The sequence below is a fragment of the Eriocheir sinensis genome, chromosome 16 (genome assembly GCF_024679095.1).
Source record: "Eriocheir sinensis breed Jianghai 21 chromosome 16, ASM2467909v1, whole genome shotgun sequence".
Taxonomy (NCBI): domain Eukaryota; kingdom Metazoa; phylum Arthropoda; class Malacostraca; order Decapoda; family Varunidae; genus Eriocheir; species Eriocheir sinensis.
Window position 1 is genome coordinate 18,292,694 of NC_066524.1, and position 23,247 is coordinate 18,315,940.

Here is a 23,247-nt window from a genome sequence, read left to right on the forward strand (position 1 = left end):
GAAATAAGATAAAAAAAAAAAAAAACGGAAGACAGAGACGGAAAAAAACATTACTGAAATATAAGAGAATGATGAATAGGAGAATTAAGAAGAAAAAAAAGAAAGAGGAGGAGGAAGAGGAAAAATAAACACTGAACGAAAACGAGAAAGAGAGAGGAAGGAAATAAAAGAAGACAAAAGGAAAAAAAGAAGAGAAAGGAAGGAAATAAAAGGAAAACAAGAGGATTTATTTATCAAGTGTTGGACGAAATACTTGTGATGGATGAGAGAGGCAAAGGAAAAGACAGAGAGAGAGAGAGAGAGAGAGAGAGAGAGAGAGAGAGAGAGAACACAACACTTAACAGACTTTTCTCAACGTCAACGCATTTTCCACACGTCTGCGCATCACCAGTCACATAGCAGCCACGGTAACACAAAGTAGATCAACGAATTGGTGGTTTTAAGTCCACTATGACCTATCCAAACACCAGACAAGTTATCTATACACGCTAACACAGCCTCCATACTTCCTCGTTACGTCACAACCATGCACCTCCGCCCGTCACACAAAAATCACAGCCTTGTCACACCTCCAAGCCACAAAGCCTCACCGCTCACCCCACCTTGCCTCAGGAAGCATTTGGCAACAACCACTAACTGCCCAACTACTTACTCGGTGGTCGTTAGGTCGTTAGGAGGGGGTTAGCGGGGTGTTGGGGGGCGTGAGGCAAGGTGGGGTGGGCTCAGTGTCCGATCAGCAGGTAGGGGAGCCGGGAAGGTGTGTGGTGCGGCTTTGTGATTTGGAAGTGTGACAAGGCTGTGATATATGTGTAACTGGTGACCTTGCGTGGCAGTGACGTGACGAGGAAGTATGGAGGTTGTGTTAGCGTGTATAGATGACTTGTTTGGTGTTTGAATAGGTAACAGTGGAGTTTAAAACCACCAATTAGTCTTGTTTGTGTTACTGTGGCTACTACGTGACTGTGAGGTGGTGACGTGTGGAAAGTGCGTTGATATTAAGGGTGGAGGCTGTGTTAGCGTGTGTAGATAACTTGTTTGGTGTTTGAATAGGTAACAGTGGAGTTTAAAACCACCAATTAGTCTTGTTTGTGTGTGGGTACTACGTGACTGTGAGGTGGTGACGTGTGGAAAGTGCGTTGATATTAAGGGTGGAGGCTGTGTTAGCGTGTGTAGATGACTTGTTTGGTGTTTGAATAGGTAACAGTGGAGTTTAAAACCACCAATTAGTCTTGTTTGTGTGTGGGTACTACGTGACTGTGATGTGATAACGACGCGTGGAAAGTGCATTGACGTTTAAAAAAAGGCTGTTGAGTGTTGCGTTAGCGTGTAATGATAACTTGTTTGGTGTTTGAACAGACCCACAGTTGACTTCAAGACCACCAGTTAGTCTACTGTGATTACTACGTGACTGTTTCAATAGAAGACGTGTAGCGAAAGTAAACAGTAGTGGTTGAAAGTAACGGAGATTTTGAAACCTAAAAGAAGAAAGGGAATAGTAAATAGGTCCTGAAAAACAACCATCCTAAAAATTAAGTTATTGTAGAAACTTAAATACAAAAGAAAAAAAATAAAGAACCACGAAAAACAACCATTTATATATTGACCTGAGAACATACCAGTTAACTTACACAAACTCTAGGCATCAGACACACACGCACAAAAAAAATAAAGGAAAAGTTAAATCATATCGTAGAAACTGAAAGAGGAAAGAATAAAAAAGAATAAAAAACACGAGAAACAAGCATTTAATTATTGACCTAAAAACATACCAGTTGATTTACACACACTATAGGCATCAAAAACACAGAAAAATAAAGGAAAAGTAAAATTACATCGTAGAAACTGAAAGAAGGAAAAAAAAACTGAAGACCCGGAGACTCAACCATCCAACTAGTAATTTAAGAACACACCAACTGACTTACACAACTATAGCCTAAAAAAAAAAACCTATAGGCCTAAAAAAATAAAGGAAACCACCACCATGAGAACCGAATCAGTGGAACCGCCCGCTTACTACCGAATCCTCTTGCCCATAATTGAGCATCACAAGAAGGAAGAAACGGACGAGAGAGATACAGAAGATGATGAGAAAGAAGGTGAGACTCTACAGGTGAATGAGGGAAGTAGTAGTAGTAGTAGTAGTAGTAGTAGTAGTAGTAGTAGTGGTAGTAGTAGTAGTAGTAGTAGTAGTAGTAGTGGTGGTAGTAGTAGTAGTAGTAGTAGTAGTTGTTATCGTTACCCCCTCAGTCTACACACACACACACACACACACACACACACACACACACACACACATAAACTAGTGGGTGTATATTAGCCTCATTATGCCCCGCACATAACCTACATTTTCTCTCTTAAATCACGAGGCAACAGAGGCGAAAATCCTGCATCAGTGACCCGAATATAGGCCTTGTGTCCGTGTAGGAGTTATCGCCCTTAAGACCGGGGAGCATAAAGGCGAAAATGAGCAAAACCGTGACATTCCTCTTAAGATGGTTTACTTTTTTCCCGTTTCTTCCTTCCATGTCGCCACCATCGCCTCCTCCTTCCTTCTCCTCCTAATTCCTTCCTTCCTTCCTTTCTCCTCCTCCTTCCTTCTCCTCCTAATTCCTTCCTTCCTTCCTTTCTCCTCCTCCTTCCTTCTCCTCCTAATTCCTTCCTTCCTTCCTTTCTCCTCCTCCTTCCTTCTCCTCCTAATTCCTTCCTTCCTTTCTTTCTCCTCCTCCTCCCTTACCCCTTCCTCGTATTCTCTTTTTATATTTCTTTCTCCCTCCTCTTCCTCCTCCCTTCACATTCTTACGATTCATTTCTCCTCTTCCTTTCTTCCTTTACCCTTCCTTCTTCTCCTTCTTCCTCCATTTCTTCCTCCTCCTCCTCCCCCTTACCCCTTCCTCGTATTCTCCGTTCTCCCCTTTTTCTTTTTCTATTTCTTTCGCCTTCCTCTTCCTCCTCCCTTCACATTCCTAGTATTCATTTCTCCTCCTCAATTCTCTTCCTTCCTCCCTTTACCTTTCCTTCTCCTCCTTCTTCCTCCCTTTCTTTCTCCTCCTCCACCTTGGCCCTTCCTCGTATGCTCCGTTCTCCCCTTTCTCTTTTTTCTCTATTTCTTTCTCCCTTCTCTTCCTCCTCCCTTCACATTCCTAGTATTCATTTCTCCGCCTCCTTTCCCACCTCTCTTTCTCTTTCTCTCCTCCCCCTTTCTCCCTTTACCCTTCCTTCTCCCTCCCTCATTTTTCTTCATCTCCTCCTCCTCTTCTTCCTCCTCCTCCTCTTTCCTGCTCTTCTTCTACGCTTCCTCTTCCTCCAGCTATTCATATTTCACATCAGACAATCCTCCTGCTCTCCTTTGCTTTATCTCATTCATTTCTCCTCGTGTGTCTGTTTCTTTCCTGTTATTTCACTCTCCTCTTTATCGCCCGTTCATCTTCCTCCCATTCCTCACATCTGTCTCTCCTCCTCTCTCCGTACTTCATTCCTCATATTTCTTCCTTCACTTCGCCTTGCATATCTCTCTCTCTCTCTCTCTCTCTCTCTCTCTCTCTCTCTCTCTCTCTCTCTCTCTCTCTCTCTCTCTCTCTCTCTCTCTCTCTCTCTCTCTCTCTCTCCTACTTATTGCCATTCTTTGCGCCTCATCCTTCACTGTCATTCTTTTTCTCTTCCTCTTTATCGTACTTTCCCATCTATCTATTTCTCTTCTCTATTCCTTTTTTTACTCCTTTTATCCTTTTTACGCATTCCATTTCCTCCGTTTTCTTCCTTTCTCGCCATTTCTTCTTCCTCCTTTTCAATATCTTTCCCTCTTCCATCTATCTCTTTTCTTCTATTCCTTCCTATTTTTTGTATACTCCATTTATCAATTTTCTTGCATTCCATTTCCTTTCGTTTCTTCGGTTAATGTTTCTCCCATTCTTCATGTTTGTTTTCCACTTATTCAGTTTCGTATACCATCTCCTTTGTTCGCTTTTCTGCCATTTCTTCCTCCTCTTCGATATTTTTCTTCTCCTTCCATTTCTCTCTTTCCGTTACACTCTTTCCTCTTTTCCTCTTTGTATTGCTTTCTATAGTTCCTTATTAGTCTTATTTTTCATCTTTATTTCTCTACTTCTTCCTCCTCCTCCTCCTCTTCTCTACCCTTCCTTGATGTATATCCTTATTTATCTTCCTTATTTTCTCCTTCTCCCTCTTTTCCTTCGCATTGGGTCGTGTAGTTCGATATCTTTCTCTTCTACTCCATCTCTTCTGCCATTTTTCTCCTCTTTTCTTACTCCTTCCTGCCTCCTTTCAGTCTCTCCTTTGCTCCTTCTTCTTCCTTTCGTGGTGGGCTATAGCGGGTGGTGGTGGTGATGGTGGTGGTGGTGGTCGTGTGGCAACGCAGAGGAGTCCCAGATTAAGTAGTATTCCCAAGAGGTGTCCTGCCTACCACACTTGCCCCCCACCCACCCCTCTCTCTCTCTCTCTCTCTCTCTCTCTCTCTCTCTCTCTCTCTCTCTCTCTCTCCAACGCAAATTTACCCATCTTTCAGGGCTTATTGATGTTTTTTTCTTCATTTTTTAAACATGCAACTTCAGAGAGAGAGAGAGAGAGAGCAATGTGGCAATGCATGAGGAAGTGGAAGAAAAATAGGAGGAGGGAAGGAAAGTAATGAGGGAGAGGAGGTGAATGAAAGGAAGCAGCGAGAGAGAAAATAACTGAGAAAGGGAGGAGATGAGAATGGGAGAGAGAGAGAGAGAGAGAGAGAGAGAGAGAGAGAGAGAGAGAGGAGGACAGTGGGCAGGAAATAGCGACGGAAAGACGGAAGGAGTGAAGGGAGGGAGGGAGGGGGAGAGAGAAGAGGAAGAAGAGGAGGAGGAGGAGGAGGGAGAAAGGAGGAAAATCGCGTCCAGTGTCAAGCGGGAAAGTGTTTCGCCGTTTATTTTTTGTTTTATTGTTTTTCGTTTTGTTTAGATTCCTACGTTTTTCTTTTCTTTTTCTTTATTTTACATTTTGTCTCAGGGGAAGTCTGTTATTTGTTGATTGTTGTTTACTACACTTAAGATTGGTTTGTTTGTTTGTTTGTTTATTCATCTTTATTTGTTTACGTTTTATTATTGGTAACACTCATTTTTTCTTCTTTTTTTGGCATTTCGTTCCTTCCTTTTTGTTCCTCACCTAAAGACTGTTATTCGGGTGTCATTTCCATATTTATTTATTTGTTTGCATTACTTTCCATTTTTTTCGTTTTCAGTCGGTTTTCTTTTGTTTTTCTTACTACTACTGAGAAAGTTCTGAAAAAAACAAACATAGGCAATAAGAGAAGTACATATATTCCAGATTTCAACTTGCATATTTTTTTTCCAAACGAAGATTCTGAAGAAAAATAAGAAATAAAAGAAGAAAAAAGTAACAATTGTAAGAAGAAAAAGAAGTAATAATATAAAGAAAAATAAATAAGAAGAAAAACAACCAATAAAAACAAGAAAAAGAAAAAGAATAAATAATAACAATAATAAATAAAAAAATAAGTAACATTTCCTAACAAAAAGTAACCCTAATAACCCTAACGTAACCTTATATAGCAGTGACCCGGACTTACCTGCCTTGACCTGCTGGATAACGACCTCGAAAGTAACCCTGACCTCACCTGTGGGTCATCTCGAGGCGCCCCACCTGACCATCATCATCAGCAGCAGCAGCAAGAGGAGGCAGTGTTGCCCTCGCGCGAGCTTTGTTTTTTGTGTTGGTAAGTTTTCCGAGAATGGTTTAGATATTTGAAGAACATGACGTAATTAATTCAGTTGAGAGAGAGAGAGAGAGAGAGAGAGAGAGAGAGAGAGAGAGAGAGAGAGAGAGAGAGAGAGAGAGAGAGAGGTGGATATAGAGGAAGGGGAGGAAAAAAGAGAAGATAACACTAGGGAGAGGGAGAGAAAAAGAGATATAGTAAAAGGAAGTAAATTTAGGGAGAATAAAATATATACATATGAAGAAAAGGGAGGAGAGAGACAGACAGACAGAAAATCGGACATCAATGGCCATTATACCATAGTTACACACACACAGCCCCCCCCCCACCCCCACCCCACACAAGCACCCCCCCTTCACAGACACACAAGCATCCCCCACTCACCTGCGCTCAATACGATAAATTACCCGTACGCACAAAGACAGACAGGTAAGGGCGCTCCATCACGCCGGAAACTCACGTACAAACTGGAGACTGAGTGTGAATATCAATAGTGGGTTGATGTAATTTTGTTGCCTGGTTATTATTATTATTAGATTAGTTCCTCATTGCAGGGGCTAATCGTTGACGCCCAGGCAATCGAGTTAGACATCATTATTATTATTATTTCTATCATTAATGTTGTTGTTGTATTAGTATTGTTTGCCTCGAGGAACGTATGTTATTTTTCGTTGTCTAAGTTAGTATTGCGTTGAAATTAGTAGCATGTCAGTCTTCCCTCGCTGTAGCCTGTAGTGGTATGTTGTTAGTCATCTCTTAATATTTGTTATGTTTTTGTTACTTGAGAAATTGCTACCTTGTTACGTGTAAGCGAATATAATCACCTGCATAGCCTTCCCGATAGCTAATTTATCTCCCTCCTTTTACGACTATAACTATAAAGAAGATAATAAAGAAAATGTATGGGAAGTAAAAAGGGATAAATAATGATAGGAAGAATGAGAGTAATAATAATAATAAGTAGCATAACGAAGAAAACATAAATAATTAGAATAGGAATATATATAAGAATAACAAACATAACTCCTGGCTACTTGAGGCGTTCGTGTGTGGGTCGCGTGTATGAACCGTCGCCCAGGTGTGGTGTGATTTCGAAGGGCCCATGAACAGGTCTCTTGGGAGCGCCCTGTCTACCCGCCAACCTTATACGCACTCACAATCACGCGGTCAAAATGGTTTCCCCCGCCCGCCGCCCTGGGAGAGAGGGAGGGGGAGAGGTAGTGGAGGGAAGGAGAAGGAAAAGGGTTAGGGGGGATATAGGGGGTAGGGACATTAGGATAAGTTCATCCCAGCAGGAGTTATCATTACTCCTTCCGCCCTTCCCTTCCTTTCCTCCCTCTCCCTACACACACACACACACACACACTCTCTCTCTCTCTCTCTCTCTCTCTCTCTCTCTCTCTCTCTCTCTCTCTCTCTCTCTCTCTCTCCAATTCCTCCTTTTTCCCTCCCCCTCTCATAATCTCCTATCTACTTTTCTTTTCCTTTTTGTTTCCTTACCTCCTCCCCCTTTTCTATCTACCGTTCTCTCTTTCGTCCATTCCCAACCACCCACCCACCCACCCACCCACCCACACACACACACACACACACACACACACAACAGCACAAAACAACACAGCTAAACAGACAAACGGCCTAGCAACATGAGTGACCCTTCTCCCTCTTTCTCTCATTTTCGCTTCGTACTCCTTCCTTAATCCCTTCTCCCTCCCTACCTCTCCTTCGTTTTCTTTCCGCTAAACTGTCTCTTCCACCTCCCCTCCCCCCGCCTGTTCCTCCGTTTAACATCACCTGCTCTTCTCTTACCAGCCTCTTCCTTCCTGCCTCTCTTCCTCCTTTCTTGTTCTATTTCAAGTTTCTTTCATACATATTCGTCTATTCTCCTTTTCCTTTCCCATTGTCATTCGCTCCGTGATTTCATTGTTTCCTTTTTTCTCCCCCATACATCACTTTCTCTTTCATGCCTCTGCTTTCTCCTCCTCCTCCTCCCTGCTTCCCTCGCTTCCTTCTCATCTGGGTCAACACAAAAGACTACCCGGCATCCCTCCCTCATTAATATAGAGTCGAATTTCGTATCATTTATCAAGGGAAGAGCGGCCAATTGGCTTTATCGGAGGATCTCGTCAAGCCTTCTCGGTCCAAAGGGAAAAGGAGAAGGAAGGTTTCTCGAGACTTTTAATCATGCGAATTTATATGCGTCTCTGAACCTATTTAGTTTAAAATTTTCGTTTTTCTCGTAAGTGTTGTTATTTATAGAGCCAGGATGGGATTGGGAGGCGGAGGAGGAGGAGGAGGAAGAGGGACACACACACACACACACACACACACACACACACACACACACACACACACACACACACACACACACACACACACACACACACACACACACACACACACACACACACACACACACACACACTTATCTTAGGCCCTTGCTACGTCCCCTATCACCCAACTGAGGAAGTAAATAAGGAAGATTAGGCAGGTAGACGAGAATATACCTGGGAAGCCGTGTGTGTGTGTGTGTGTGTGTGTGTGTGTGTGTAGGTATGCGGGGCGGGAGGGAGGCATTGTGGATCACCCGGAGACGAAGGAGTGGAGGGAGGTAAGGAGGAAGGAGGAGGTGGAGGAAGGAATGGCGGGAAAGGGGAGGGGGAGTGGCCGGTCACGTGATGTCTGGAGGAGGCGGAGATGCAGATGCGGGAGGAAGAAGAGGAAGAAGAGGAGGAGGAGAAGAAGGGGAGGAGGAGGAGGAGGAGGGAGAGGCTTTATAGTATGTTTTGGGGGTGAAGGGGGGTGGGGAGAAAGGGTCAGCTGTCATTGTATGCGTGGGAGGCAGACAAGGGGTGAGGGAGGGTGGGAAAGGGGAGAGGAAGGAAGGAAGAGAGAGAGAGTTAGAGAGAGAGAGAGAGAGAGAGAGAGAGAGAGAGAGAGAGAGAGAGAGAGAGAGAGAGATGGGGGTGGGGGGAGAGCACTCAAGACATGTTTCTCTTCGTTCCATCCAACCAAACCATCTGCGTCCCTTGTGTGTGTGTGTGTGTGTGTGTGTGTGTGTGTGTGTGTGTCCAGGAACCACGGCGCCGTAAAACTAAACTCCAGAAACAAAAACAAAAAATAACGAGAAAAAACACGATCACGAAGCAAACGTTATAAAAGAAATGCAGAAAATAAAATACACGATACGTAAATATTACAAAAAATGCACGAAAAAATATACAAACCAATTGAATAGACGAATACACATTTTTTTTTCTCATTCCTACAAAAACACTCACAAACACTCACTCATCCACTCACACTATGCGTCACAATACAACCTTGACCTGTGTTTTGACCTCTCTTCTAAACTTTTTTTTTTAAATACAAGGGCAGTGATTAGCTGATTTATTTTCTCTTTTTTGTACCTCTGAGCTATTACCATTACTACAGAAAATTTAACATTCGCTCATATGTCACCATACAACTTTGACCTGTGTTTCGACCTCTTCTAACCTTTTTTTTTTATAAGGGCAGTGATTAGCGGATTTATTTTCTCTTTTTTGTACCTTTGAGCTATTACCATTACTCCAGAAAAATTAACATTCACTTATATGTCACCATACAACCTTGACCTGTGATTTGACCTCTCTTCTAAACTTTTTTTATATATAAGGGCAGTGATTAGCGGATTTATTTTCTCTTTTTTTGTACCTTTGAGCTATTACCATTACTCCAGAAAATTTAACATTCACTTATATGTCACTAAAATGGACCCCAAGAATGTTATCATGTCACTATTCATATGTTTACGTCAAGAATATTATAAGACTTGGGGAAAGGAAACCGGTGAGGCGTATATCATTCTTCACTCACATACCCTCACCATAGAACAATTACCAACCTTTGAAGACATTTACTTATATGTTATCAAATGTTATCAAATGTCACTATCCATACGAAGCTCAGGAATCGTATTAAAAGGCAGGAAGGGAAAGGGAACGGGTGAGGCGTATGTTATTTTTCAATCATCCACACTCACCATACCACAGTCACAAACCTTAGACATTTACTTATATGTTATCAAATGTTATCAAATGTCACTATCCATACGAAGCTCAGGAATCGTATTAAAAGGCAGGAAGGGAACGGGTGAGGCGTATATCATTAAATCTTGACAATATGAAACCATTTGTGGACAGAAGCGCATTCGGAGAGAAGGAAGGAAGGGAAGGGAAGGGAGTAATGGAGGGAAGAGGAAGGAAGGAGGTATAGGAGAAGGGTTCGGAAAGGAGCACAACAACCTTATGGAGGAGGGAGAATATTCAGAAAGGAGGAAGGGAAAAAGGGTAGACATGATTAGGAAGGATTTCTAGGATGAGGAAGAGGAGGAAGAATAGAAAAGAGACCAGAACGCGGAAGAATTCTGATAAAGATCTCCACAATCGTTTGGATAAAGTGGGAAGAAAGAGAAATGAAGAAAAGAGTATTGGAAAAAAGTATCTGAATTTCGGTATATATTAAAGTAGCATAAAAAGGAAAGGAAAGCAACAAAAATAAACAGGGGGTAAGAGGAAAAAGAAGAGGAAGAGGAAGAAGAAATAGAGGAAGAGGAAGAAGAAATAGAGGAAGAGGAAGAAGAAATAGAGGAAGAGGAAGAAGAAATAGAGGAAGAGGAAGAAGAAATAGAGGAAGAGGAAGAAGAAATAGAGGAAGAGGAAGAAGAAATAGAAGAAGAGGAAGAAGAAATAGAGGAAGCGGAAGAAGAAATAGAGGAAAAGGAAGAAGAAATAGAGGATAAGAAAGAAGAAATAGAGGAAGAGGGAGAAGAAAAAGTGGAAGAAGATAAGAAATAGAGAAAGAGGAAGAAGAAATAGAGGAAGAGGAAGAAGAAAGAGGAAGAGGGAGAGGAAATAGAGGATAAGGAAGAAGAAATGGAGGAATGGGAAGAAGAAATAGAGGATAAGAAAGAAGAAATGGAGGAAAAGGAAGAAGAAACAGAGGAAGAGGAAAAATAAAAAGCTAGATGAAGAAGAAGTAAAGGAAGAGGAAGAGGAAGAAGATAAAGAGGAAGAGGAAGAAGAAAGGCAAAAGAAAAAGAGGAAGAAGGGAAGAAGAAAAAGAGTTGAAAGAAAACGTTAAAGAAAAATCAGAGGCAAATGACTCACAAATGGACACTTGGAAGCCCCGCGTAACTCACAAAATGGGGGACACTCACTCACCTGCCCGGGAGAGAGAGAGAGAGAGAGAGAGAGAGAGAGAGAGAGAGAGAGAGAGAGAGAGAGAGAGAGAGAGAGAACGAACTTACCTGAGCCCACCAGACGCAGACCTATAGACTCGTGACACCTGAACGGGAGTAGGTGAAGGTAATATACGGGTAGCTGTACTCCAACCTGTCAGCGAGCCTCCACAGGTGTAAAATCTATCGGCTGTCACCTGACTTGACTAATAGAGATGAGGGAAAAGGTGACCAAGGGCGTGGCCGCGTGACCCGACTTGACCCGACTCACGCACAAGGACAAGGAGGAGGAGGAGTGGGGAAGAGGAGAAAATAAATGATATGGGAGGAAGGCGGAGAGGAAGAGAAGGGGAGTGAGGAGAATGAAAAAAGAGGAATGAGGAAGGTGACATGTTTGACGTAAGTGATGATGGCGAGAAGGAGGAGAAAGTGGAGGAAAGTGAAGAGGAGAAAAATAAGGTAGAGAAAGGACATGATGATAAGGATGGTGGAGAAAGAGAAGAAGGGAGAACGAAGAGGAGGAGGAAGCAACTGATTTAAGAGGAAAGAAGGAAGGTAGAGAAGGAGGAAAATGAGGAAGAGAAAGAAGACATAGATAATAAAACTGAAAATGAGGAGCAGGAAGAGAAGAATGAGGAAAAAAAAGTAACTGATATATGAGGAAAAGGGAGGTGGAGAGACGACGCAGAGGAATAGGAGAAATGAGGAAGAGAAATGAAATATGAGAGATGATGATAATGGTGATAAAATTGATGATGATGAGAAGGAGAAGGAAGAAAGAATAATGATGTACGAAAATAAATTATGGAGTTAGATAAAGAGAGAGAGAGAACAACTATTTTTCAAGCCTTATTTGTATATACCGTTTATTAAGTAGTATACAACACACACACACACACACACACACACACACACACACACACACACACACACACACACACAATTCACTCCACTGAAAATTCCCTTCCGGCGTTGGAGAACAAACGAGAAGATGCATTTGTATCTTATTGTATTTCTTTTTACTTTTTTTTTTTTTACTGGCGCGGTTGTTTCACAGTGGCGGGAAAGAGGGGAGAGAAAGAGAAAGAAAGGAAGGAAGGAAGGAAGGAAAGAGTTGAGTTTTGCAGACAGTGGGTGAGTCAGGAACAAGAGGAGGAGGATGAGGAAGAAAGAGGAGAAAGAGGAGGAGGAGGAGGAAGAAGTTCAAGAGTCATTTATAAAGTCTGTCTGTCTGTCTTTCTCATGATTTATAACTGCCTGTGTGTGTGTGTGTGTGTGTGTGTGTGTGTGTGTGTGTGTGTGTGTGTGTGTGTGCGGGCTACAAGACCTGACTGGCAAAATAAAGGAAGAGGGGGAGGAGAGAGTAGAGGATCGGCAGAGCATAAGTAGGAAGAAAATGGATCAAGAAAACATGTGTGATTGTGAAACTGGTTATGGAGGAGGAGAAATCTAAACCGGAAGAGGATTAAGAAGGGAAGGATGAGGAGGAGGCGGAGTAGGATAACCTCAAGATGATTAACCTCAAGGGAGTCTATGAATACGAAGGGGAGGAGATGGGAGGGAGGAGAAGGTAGTTAGTTCAAGGCAGAGGGAGGGAATGAATGGGATAAAGAGAGAAAACAATAGGGAAAGGATAGCATAGATTTCCCTGAGGGCTTTCCCGAGAGAGGGCAGCACCATCAGTCCATATGAAGCAACGGCTATTTTAAAAGGGCAAGAGCATGATCAAGAATATTTGGTCACTATTCTTATAAACGTATCGGGCTCATATTACGACTATTACCCAAGACCGCGGAAAAGATTAACTCCTCCCTTCGCACTGTTTCCATATATCGCTCCTCTCTCAGCACTGTTTCCATATATCGCTCCTCTTTGCACTGTTTCCATATATCACTCCTCCTCGTACTGTTTCCATATATCGCTCCTCTTTGCACCGTTTCCATATATCACTCCTCCTCGTACTGTTTCCATATATCGCTCCTCTTTGCGCTGTTTCCATATATCGCTCCTCCTCGTACTGTTTCCATATATCGCTCCTCTTTGCACTGTTTCCATATATTGCTCCTCCTCGTACTGTTTCCATATATCGCTCCTCTTTGCACTGTTTCCATATATCGCTCCTCTTTGCACTGTTTCCATATATCGCTCCTCTTTGCACTGTTTCCATATATCGCTCCTCTTTGCACTGTTTCCATATATCGCTCCTCTTTGCACTGTTTCCATATATCGCTCCTCTTTGCACTGTTTCCATATATCGCTCCTCTTTGCACTGTTTCCATATATCGCTCCTCTTTGCACTGTTTCCATATATCACTCCTCCTCGTACTGTTTCCATATATCGCTCCTCTTTGCACTGTTTCCATATATCGCTCCTCTTTGCACTGTTTCCATATATCGCTCCTCTTTGCACTGTTTCCATATATCGCTCCTCTTTGCACTGTTTCCATATATCACTCCTCTTTGCACTGTTTCCATATATCGCTCCTCTTTGCACTGTTTCCATATATCACTCCTCTTTGCACTGTTTCCATATATCGCTCCTCTTTGCACTGTTTCCATATATCGCTCCTCTTTGCACTGTTTCCATATATCACTCCTCTTTGCACTGTTTCCATATATCGCTCCTCTTTGCACTAAAATCCCAGAAACTTCTACGAGAGGGTTTTAAAATATGCGAACTTATGTACCAATACGTTTAACAATACCGGCTTTTGTTTTGTTGATTCTTTTAAGCTTCATATATGTTCGTTGATTTACATGTGAGCGCTGGTGTGGTAACGGTTAGAGGTTTAAATAACTTCATATGTTCGTTGATTTACATGTGAGCGCTGATGTGGTAACGGTTAGAGGTTTAAATAGCTTCATATGTTCGTTGATTTACATGTGAGCGGTGGCGTGGTAACGGTTAGAGGTTTAAATAACTTCATATGTTCGTTGATTTACATGTGAGCGGTGGTGTGGTAACGGTTAGAGGTTTAAATAACTTCATATATGTTCGTTGCTTTACATGTGAGCGCCGGTGTGGTAACGGTTAGAGGTTTAAATAACTTCATTTGTTCGTTGATTTACATGTGAGCGGTGGCGTGGTAACGGTTAGAGGTTTAAATAACTTCATTTGTTCGTTGATTTACATGTGAGCGGTGGCGTGGTAACGGTTAGAGGTTTAAATAACTTCATTTGTTCGTTGATTTACATGTGAGCGGTGGCGTGGTAACGGTTAGAGGTTTAAATAACTTCATTTGTTCGTTGATTTACATGTGAGCGGTGGCGTGGTAACGGTTAGAGGTTTAAATAACTTCATTTGTTCGTTGATTTACATGTGAGCGGTGGCGTGGTAACGGTTAGAGGTTTAAATAACTTCATTTGTTCGTTGATTTACATGTGAGCGCCGGTGTGGTAACGGTTAGAGGTTTAAATAGCTTCATTTGTTCGTTGATTTACATGTGAGCGCTGGTGAGGTTTAAATAGGTCATACAGAACATGTGTTTCCCCGCCGCCCCTCTCTCTGCAAGCCGTATACCCTGCCAATCCCTTTCTTCTCCCCTTCCACGAATACCTCGCCCCGCCTCTTCCACTCCTTCCTTCCACCGTTTTCTTCCTTTGTCTTCCACCTTCTTATCCATCTCTCCCCCTTTTCTAAACCTTATCGTAGTATCGTCTTTCTTTTTGTATCTTTCCACCTTCCTCCCTTTCAACATCATCACAACACTTGCATTATATTCTTTTGATAAATCTCTTCCACTTTTCTCCCTTTCTCATCCTTTATCACATTATTGCTTCTCCTCACCTCTCCTATAATTCCTTCCCTTTCTGTCTCTCTCCGGCATATGACCACAGATGTTGCGCCGACTAAACGAAACTTTCCTTTCTCTTCACCTCCCTCTCTTTTCAATATAAGCCTTTCTCATCCACCTCTGCACCTCCCTTTTATCAATATTAGCTTTTCCCTCCTTCTTCTCCTCCTCCACTAGTCTTTATCTCATTCCAGTTTCTCTTCATAATTTCTTTCTTCATTCTTTCTTCTTCATGTATTTGTTTTTTGCCTCTACCCTCCTGTATTGCGTGGGTTGGGAGTGTGTGTGTGTGTGTGTGTGTGTGTGTGTGTGTGTGTGTGTGTGTGTGTGTGTGCGCTCAAGGTCACGTGGGGTTGGGTGCGGTCCTGGCCAATCCCGCAGCGAGTCACGTAAACTCGAAGACGCACTGCAGGAGAACCAAAATATCGTCGCAAAATCTAGATAAAACCTCTTAAAGTAGCAAGAATTTGGGACGAAGTAGAGGGTAGTGATAACTCGTCCTGCTGTTTAGAGAAGAGGAGGAGGAGGAGGAGGAGGAGAAGGAGAAGAGAGAAAAGGAGGAAAAAAAAACGTCAGAGGGAGGGAAAATAGTAAGGAGGAGGAGGAAGGATAGAACAGAGAAGTGCTAGAAAGAACGAAGTAGGAGATAGAGGGAGGGATGAAGGGAGGGAAGGAAACAATGAGAGAGAGAGAAGGGAGGGAAAAATAACCAGAAGGGTGCAAGGAAGGGCGAAGAGGGAGAAAGGGAGGAAGAAGTGTAATATAGGAAGAAGAGAGAGAGAGAGAGAGAGAGAGAGAGAGAGAGAGAGAGAGAGAGAGAGAGAGAGAGAGAGAGAGAGAGAGAGAAGGGTGGAAGGGAGATGTAGGAAGTATAGTGAAGGAGGAGACAGAGGGAGAAAAAAAACGGACCAAGGAGTGTAAATGAAGGAGGGAGGGAGGGGTTCATGCAGAGGGAGGGAGGGGTTCATGCAGAGGGAGGGAGGGGTTCATGCAGAGGGAGGGAGAGAAGAGTGAGGTAATGGAGAGACTGGAGGGAAGTGGATCGCAAGTTGTGAAATTTTATTATTTTCTAACCGCTCGCAATCTCTCTCTCTCTCTCTCTCTCTCTCTCTCTCTCTCTCTCTCTCTCTCTCTATCTATCTATCTATCTACCTATATCCATCACAACGCTTGCATTATATTCTTTTGATAAATCTCTATTGTTGTCTCTTGTATGTGCTTGTCTGTTCTATTCGAGGTTACTTTTGTCTTCCATTTCGCGCTAAAGAAGACACAGCAATGAATGAATAAAAATGATTCCTCAAAATTTATGTTTATGTTAAGTTAATAAATAAATATGCCAAAAGAAAGGTTCAAATTCACTTTCCGAGGTGGCTTGATGCTTGCTGTTATCATTGCAATGCTTTTTGAATGAATGAATAAAAATGATCCGTCAAAAATTATGTTAATGTTGAGATAATAAATAGATATGCCAAAAGAAAGGTTCAAATTCACTTTCCGAGGTGGCTTGACGCTTGCTGTTATCATTGCAATGCTTTTTGAATGAATGAATAAAAATGACCCCTCAGAAATTATGTTAATGTTGAGATAATAAATAAATATGCCAAAAGAAAGGTTCAAATTCACTTTCCGAGGTGGCTTGATGCTTGCTGTTATCATTGCAATGCTTTTTGAATGAATGAATAAAAATGACCCCTCAGAAATTATGTTAATGTTGAGATAATAAATAAATATGCCAAAAGAAAGGTTCAAACTCACTTTCCGAGGTGGCTTGATGCTTGCTGTTATCACTGCAATGCTTTTTAATGATTCTCTAAGTTCCTCCTCACGTGGACAGGTGTGTTCGATGCTAGGTGTGCTATTCAGTGGAGGTGCTCGTTGCTGTATCGTAAGAAATATATACTTTTAACACCCTACAATGACCTACTTTCTATATATTAAGATGGAGCTTCTATGGAAATCTCAGTCAATGTTATTAATCTCAACAACGAAGTATGAATGCGTGTAGGAGGGACGATGAGGAAGCATCTGCAGAGAGGTAAGATGGAGAGGGGTTGCGTTAGACAATAGCCTTGGACGTTGTTGGCTGTTGCTGAGAGACTTGAATGCCGTAGGTGGCGTGACCCTAAGGGAGGGAGGGAGGGGAAGGTAGGGAGGGTGAGGCTTCCGGGAAAGGGTGGGCGGAGAAGGGATTAAGGAGTACGGGGGGAAGGAGGAAAACGGGCCTCCCCCCCACTACCCGCTCCGCGCGAGGTAAAGTGCTGGGCAGCCTGGGTCAAATAAAAGGCGCGCTAGTGACCTGCGGAGGCCAGTTTCCTTGGAGAGGTGATAGAGGTTACACGTCGTCACCTCGTTCGGTTACTTCGCGGTGTGTTGAGGACTGAGTGTTTTTGAGGCTAACGACACCATGGCTAACCCCGAGCGCCGTCACAGCCAGGGTCAGGCCACGGACACCCCGGCCACCACACCAGGAGTTATCGACGGCGTGGCTGCAGTAGTTTCGGAGGTGGACAGTGGCGGCAACATAGCGAGTGACCTGAACATTCCGAGCGTGTCAATTGCTTACTCGCCGGAGGACTTGGAGAGCCAGCGAGCATCTCCCTTCGAGGTGGACAAGTATCTCTCGCTGGAGGAAAACTGGCCTACCGTCAAGCAAGAGATGGGCCTCGAAGCTCGCACCGCCTCGCTGTCCCTTGAACACAACAGAGACTTCCAGCACCAGCAGCAGCCTCTCCCGTCCACATCCTCTCAGGGCTTCTTCCCGCCACACTTCACCAAACGTAAGTACTCAAGTGTTTCTCTTTGACCATAGCGCAGGGAAAGGTGTTTGGCTTAGCATTAGGTACAGAACGTCGTAGAAAGAGGTAAAGGGAAGGAAAACATTAACATCATTTGGTTTAAAACAGTCACCTCTAGGCAAGAAAAGTTTGTGTTTCCAGAAGCAATTTTCCGAGGCGATTCAGTGTTAGCTTAGGAAAAGTAAAAGTGAAGACGAAAGTGATGGGAAGGAAAGGGAAAGAACAGGAGGCGGAGGTGGTTAGGGACTTGAGGGACAGGAAGTAAAGGTCAAAGGGGTGTGGAAGGGTTCCGTATAGGCCTGTCTGTGTGTGTCTTCCTGCCGCCCATTCTGAAGGGTTTGTGTTTGAGGTGGTGGTGGGCAAAGTAAATACTGGTGTGTTGGGTTGTAGGTATTTTTGGGGTAAGATTTTATTAGTGATATTTTGAGGGATTGGGATATTTAAATTCATGTTGGGTTTGTATTTTTTGTGTAGATATCTTGGATTAGATTTTGTTAGTGATAATTTGAGGGATTGGGATATTTAAATTCATGTTGGGTTGTAGGTATTTTTTGTGTAGATATCTTGGATTAGATTTTGTTAGTGATATTTTGAGGGTTGGGATGAGTAAATTCACGTCTGGTGGGTTGTATGTATTTCGTATGTAAATTTCTTTGACTTTGGGTCCTTTCATTTGATTTAGTTAGTTTAGTTAGTTTTTCGTGTTAAAGATGCAGCCATAAGTGGGTTCTTTTTCATTTTTCCTCGCGGAGTCGTCATTTTTTGGTGATATGTAAATTTGGTTCCACTTTCCACTTAGTTTTGTGTTTTGGGATGGCATGTTATTTGTAGCTGTCAGTAGTAGTTTTGTTATAGGGTTAAAACAAAAAGTTCCTGCGCGTAATAGTGAGAGTGGCGGAAGGGGGCGGGGCGCTGCTCGGTGGGCGGGGCTTGGCGCGTGAAGGCCTTGGGTTCCCCCCTGTCCGTTTATAGGAAGGGACGCCATCTTCACATTTTTTCTCACATTCCTCCCACCATTACGTCCTCCCTCCCGCCATTTTGTCTCCGTAGCTGCAATAGTCGTTAATAATACTTGAAGGAGTTAGAAGAGCTAGAGTTCGTGGTTTGAGGGGTTGATAATTTCTGTAGATTTGTAGATTTCAAGGATAACAAATCTAGATGCCTTACACAACCACATTCTTTGCATATTTTAATGTTAGTTTTGGTAAGTAAAATGAAAACTGAATCAACGAGTCTCCTGCCTCTTATAATTCTGCCGCCATGCTGCCTCTCTATCTATCGATATTTTCACGCTGACTGCTCTTCTGAATTTGCTAACTGCATGCCTCCCCCCCTCCCTCCCGTGGCCCCGCTGCACACTACCCTACCCAAGCTCATCCCTATACTGTCCAGATGGTCCAGATCCCTTACGCATCTTCACTTTCATCCCTCACGCTGGTAAACATTGGAACAATCTTTCCTCATCTGTATTTCCTCCTGCCTACGACTTGAACTCTTTCAAGAGGAAAGTACAGGACACCTCTCCTCCCGGAATTGACCTCTCGGATACTCCTCTGAACCCTTTTTTTATAGGAGCAGTGACTAGCGGGCTTTTTTTCATTATTGTTTCCATTTTTTGCTCTTGCTCTCCTCTGCTGTAAAAAAAAAAGACCATATCATTTTTCAGGTTATTTCCTTGTATTCTTTTATTTTTCATTCCTTACCATCTTTTACCTTGAGTTTAAGATGTCCCTTTACTTCCATTGCCATCTTCTGTCATGAGTCTAACGTGTTCCTTTTCTAATTTTACCACCTTTTCTTCCTTTACCATCTTCTATCACGGGTTTAACGTGTTCCTTTCCTTCCTTTACAGCTGAGGGCGAGGCCAGCGGCTGCGCCTCCTACACGGACATGTCCTCCACCATGAGAGTGACGCGTGAGGCCACCGACGCCCTCTACTCCGACCCCCTTCTGCCGACCCCCGCTCACGCCCCCGCCGAGATGCCCCGACACAGAGGTTAGTATTGCGAGAGAGAGAGAGAGAGAGAGAGAGAGAGAGAGAGAGAGAGAGAGAGAGAGATTTGGTTTCATTGTAATTTATTATTTTTGTATTTCGTGTATTGTAATGAGCGAGAGGTTGAGAGAAAAAGAGAAAAAAATGGCATATGCTGTAATTCGTTTTGTATTCATTGTATTTTAATGAGGGAGAGAAAGAAAAAAATGTGTATACTGTAGTTTATTCGTTTTGCACTTTAAGTAATTGACTAATGTTACACTTGACTCACCTAATACTTTTTCCTCCTCTTCAGGCCCCGTCCACAACCCTCGCGAGGCTGGCAGGGTCGAGCAGCAGCAGCAGCAGCAGGAGTACTCGGGCAGCCACCAGGGACAGGCTCGGAAAGTCTCGCCCCCTTACACCTTCCCCTTCATGAACACGCCCAGCCCCTCCGACGTCTCCGAGGGCTCCCAGGCCACCACGGCCTCGCCACACATCTCCCCGCAGCCCCAAGTCCAGTCTGGCCACCATGGCATGGGCGCCCAGGGTCACGCCTCCCAGCAGAGCCTCAACCCGTCCCCCACCTTCATCTCCCTGATGGACACCTCACCTCCCCTCATGCCCGCCGCTCAGGCCTTTGCTTACGACCCTTACCACAACAGTCCGTCACCCACATACATCCTTGCTCCCAACAACAGCTCCCCTCCCAACAGCGACTCTCCTCCCATGGGTGACGCGTCCAGCCAGAGTGTCACCCCGTACAATTACGGAACATTCCTGGACCAGCAGACGCCACACTCACTCATGAATATACCCAGCGGGCCGCCTTCCGCGTCCCGCCCCACCCGTGTGTCCCCCCACCCGACGCCACTCTCCTCGCCAGGCAACCCAGTACACCCCCAGGAGGAGACCAAGGTCCGCAACGGCAAGATGTACACGTCCTACCTTAACCACAGCGGCCACGGCAGCTACTTCGAGCGCCAGAGCCGCAATCCCTCCGGCGGCCCCACGCCCCCGCCGGGAGGCTACGCCCGCGCCCACCCTGCCGGCCAGTACTCTCGCCTCAGCCACGTGTACCAGCTGCCCGATTTGCCGCTGAGAGGCTTCTACTCCAGCTACGAGGGTGCCACGCCTCAGCTCCCCCAGGCAGCACAGGTCCAGCCTCACCCAAGCTTCGGCGCCCAGGGCTTCCACAACTACGGTAGCCAGGCCGCCCCCCCGCCCCTGCAGTTCGCCGGCCAGTACCCCACCCCCGGGACTATCTTCTCGTACTACAACTCCCAGCCACCCTCTCCTGCTGCTCCGCAGGGCCGCCCACAGGCCCAGGGTGGAGCTCGGCGCAGGACAACCAGCTGTTGCAGCAGCAGTGGAGGGAGCAAAGCTCAGGCCGCCGGCATCGAGCGTCCCAGCGTGAGTGACTCTGTGAGGGAGAAGGAGCGCCTCGCCAGGAGGGCAGCACAGAAAACTAACCTCGTTCCGGGGACCATGAGGAAGCGAGGCTGCACCTGCTCCCGCTGCCAGATCGTCTTCTCCTCCTCCGGCCACCTCAAGCGTCACATGGAATCCCACGGTTCAAACCGCCGCTTCAAGTGTGAATACCCGTTCTGTGACGTGGCCTACAGCAGACAGGACAACCTCAGGAAGCACGTCGAAAGGGCCATTCACCGCCGGGAGGGGGACGCCTACACCATCCCGATCTCTGAAGGTGAGGACGACGAGCGTGAACAGTCAGACTTCAGCTACTTCAGCTGCGAGGGCGGCTTCGGTGTGGTTGAACCTAAAGACGACTCTGACGACCCACCTCCGGGAGGCTCCGGTCGGGGTGGCAGTGGTGGCAGTGCTGGGGTGGTTCTTTAATGAGATTTTTAGGCACATACTAAAATCATAATTATAGTCTATCTTTTGAAAAGCTATTATTTTTAATCTTGTTCTAGTTCAAATCAGTTTTACCATTGCTTATTTTGTTTATCATAATTTAAGTACCAGTATAAGCTTTTAGCGTCTAGTGTTTGGGGGTTGTGGTGCCTTGCCGCAGGAACAGCCGTGGTAGTGGCAGTGATCGACGAGGCGCCGCGCCGGCCCGGGCGTGAGGCTGCCGACACACTTGTTAGCGATGATGTAACACGTGCACGTTATTCTAGTTGTAAAATTGTCATCACTCAGCGGCCGCCCTGATCATCACTGTAGTTCAGCTTTAATCTAATTTTTTGGTATTAAATTCTGAGATCTTCAACCTATTTAAATTTCAGGTTATTTACAAGATTGTTAACTTAGCCAAAAAGAAATATCCAAAGATTGCAACGATGCTTTATTCCAATTTTAGAAATCATATTTATTCTCAAAGATATAAATTGGCTCCGTGTCACGAAGGCGTAATTCCCTGTTTTGCGAGGGTCGCCGAATGTCGCGGGGATCCTCGAGTATAGAGACCGGTTGCGTTGAAAAGACCGGTTGAGGACACCGGTTTACCGTAGGCTGTCAAACGGCTGTTACGTTGCGGGCGACTGTGTTGGTCAATGGACAGCAGCCAGCACACTCGCCTGCAACGCTGAGTGCTGTGATATATAAATTTGTATATGATTACGAATATATACACTTGTTTAATACATGTTTTTATTGTCTTTAAGGATTGAGAATGATAAAAAAAATGTACCTCTAGGTGGGATGTTCGTGGGTACTGATTTTGTAATGATTATCATGAAATTTGAAAATGTAATCAATGAATAAATTTTACGAAATATAATCTGATTTTCTTTTTCTTATGACTGAAGATTTAAGATAACATGTGGGATTATGATTTGTAGGTGAATATATTGAGATTTAACACTTCTTTACCCATTAATAAACTGACGGAAAACTAATAAAAGAAAAGCTATATAGTATGTGGATGGTGGGGGAAAATTTAGGGCTGCTACTGGGTTGTTTGTGTTCCTCCTTCTCTCCCTCCTCCTCCTCTTCTTGTTTCTTCCCTTCTTCGTTTTCACTCGCTCTTCCTCTTTATTTCTCGCCTTCCTCCTCTCTACCTTCCTCCCGTCCTCCTCCTCTATTTCCTTCTCGACCTCTTCCTCCTCTTCGTGTTTCTTCCCTTCTTCGTTTTCACTCGCTCTTCCTCTTTATTTCTCGCCTTCCTCCTCTCTACCTTCCTCCCGTCCTCCTCCTCTATTTCCTTCTCGACCTCTTCCTCATCCTCTCCTTCCCACCCTCCTTGCTTCTACTCGCCCTCCTCTTTATTTTTTTCTCTTCCCTATTCTCCGTTCTCATCCATTCCTCTCTTTCTCTTCGCCCTCTTCTTCGTTTTCACTCCCCCTTCCTTTTTCTTTCGCCCTCTTCGTTTTCACTCCTCTCTATACTTCCTCGCTGTCTCCTATTCCTCATTCTCTTCCTCTTCCTGTCCACAGCGCATCACCAAACAAAGAACATATACAGGGGCATACTAAAAAAGTAACAGGAACAAACAAACACAGGAACACACACACATACAATCACACAAACATAGTGAACAAAAAACACGTCATCACCGCACCTGTCAACAAAGGACTGTCTGTTTGTCATTGTTCCTCTTGCGTCATCTCTTTGCTGACGTAACGATAACTTGGAACGTATATTTAATTTGTATTCTGAGGAGGAGGAGGAGGAAAAGTTTGGCTGAAGGGGGAAGGTAACCACGCTTCAGTAGATTCTTGTCCTCTTCTCCTCTTGACGGTTTGGGGAAAATAAACAAGAGTGAACAGGGAAATAAG

At 44.2% G+C, this 23,247-nt stretch overlaps 1 protein-coding gene across 1 annotated transcript; it reads left to right on the forward strand.

The window, feature by feature from the left end:
* The first annotated feature begins 756 nt into the window (after positions 1-756).
* Positions 757-22,226, forward strand: LOC126999476 (transcription factor Sp7-like). The gene is made up of 3 exons (XM_050862102.1): positions 757-2,096; positions 19,385-19,528; positions 19,821-22,226. The coding sequence occupies exons 1-3, from the start codon at positions 1,982-1,984 to the stop codon at positions 21,362-21,364; spliced, it is 1,803 nt and encodes a 600-aa protein (XP_050718059.1). The 5' UTR covers positions 757-1,981; the 3' UTR covers positions 21,365-22,226.
* Positions 22,227-23,247: the final 1,021 nt, after the last annotated feature.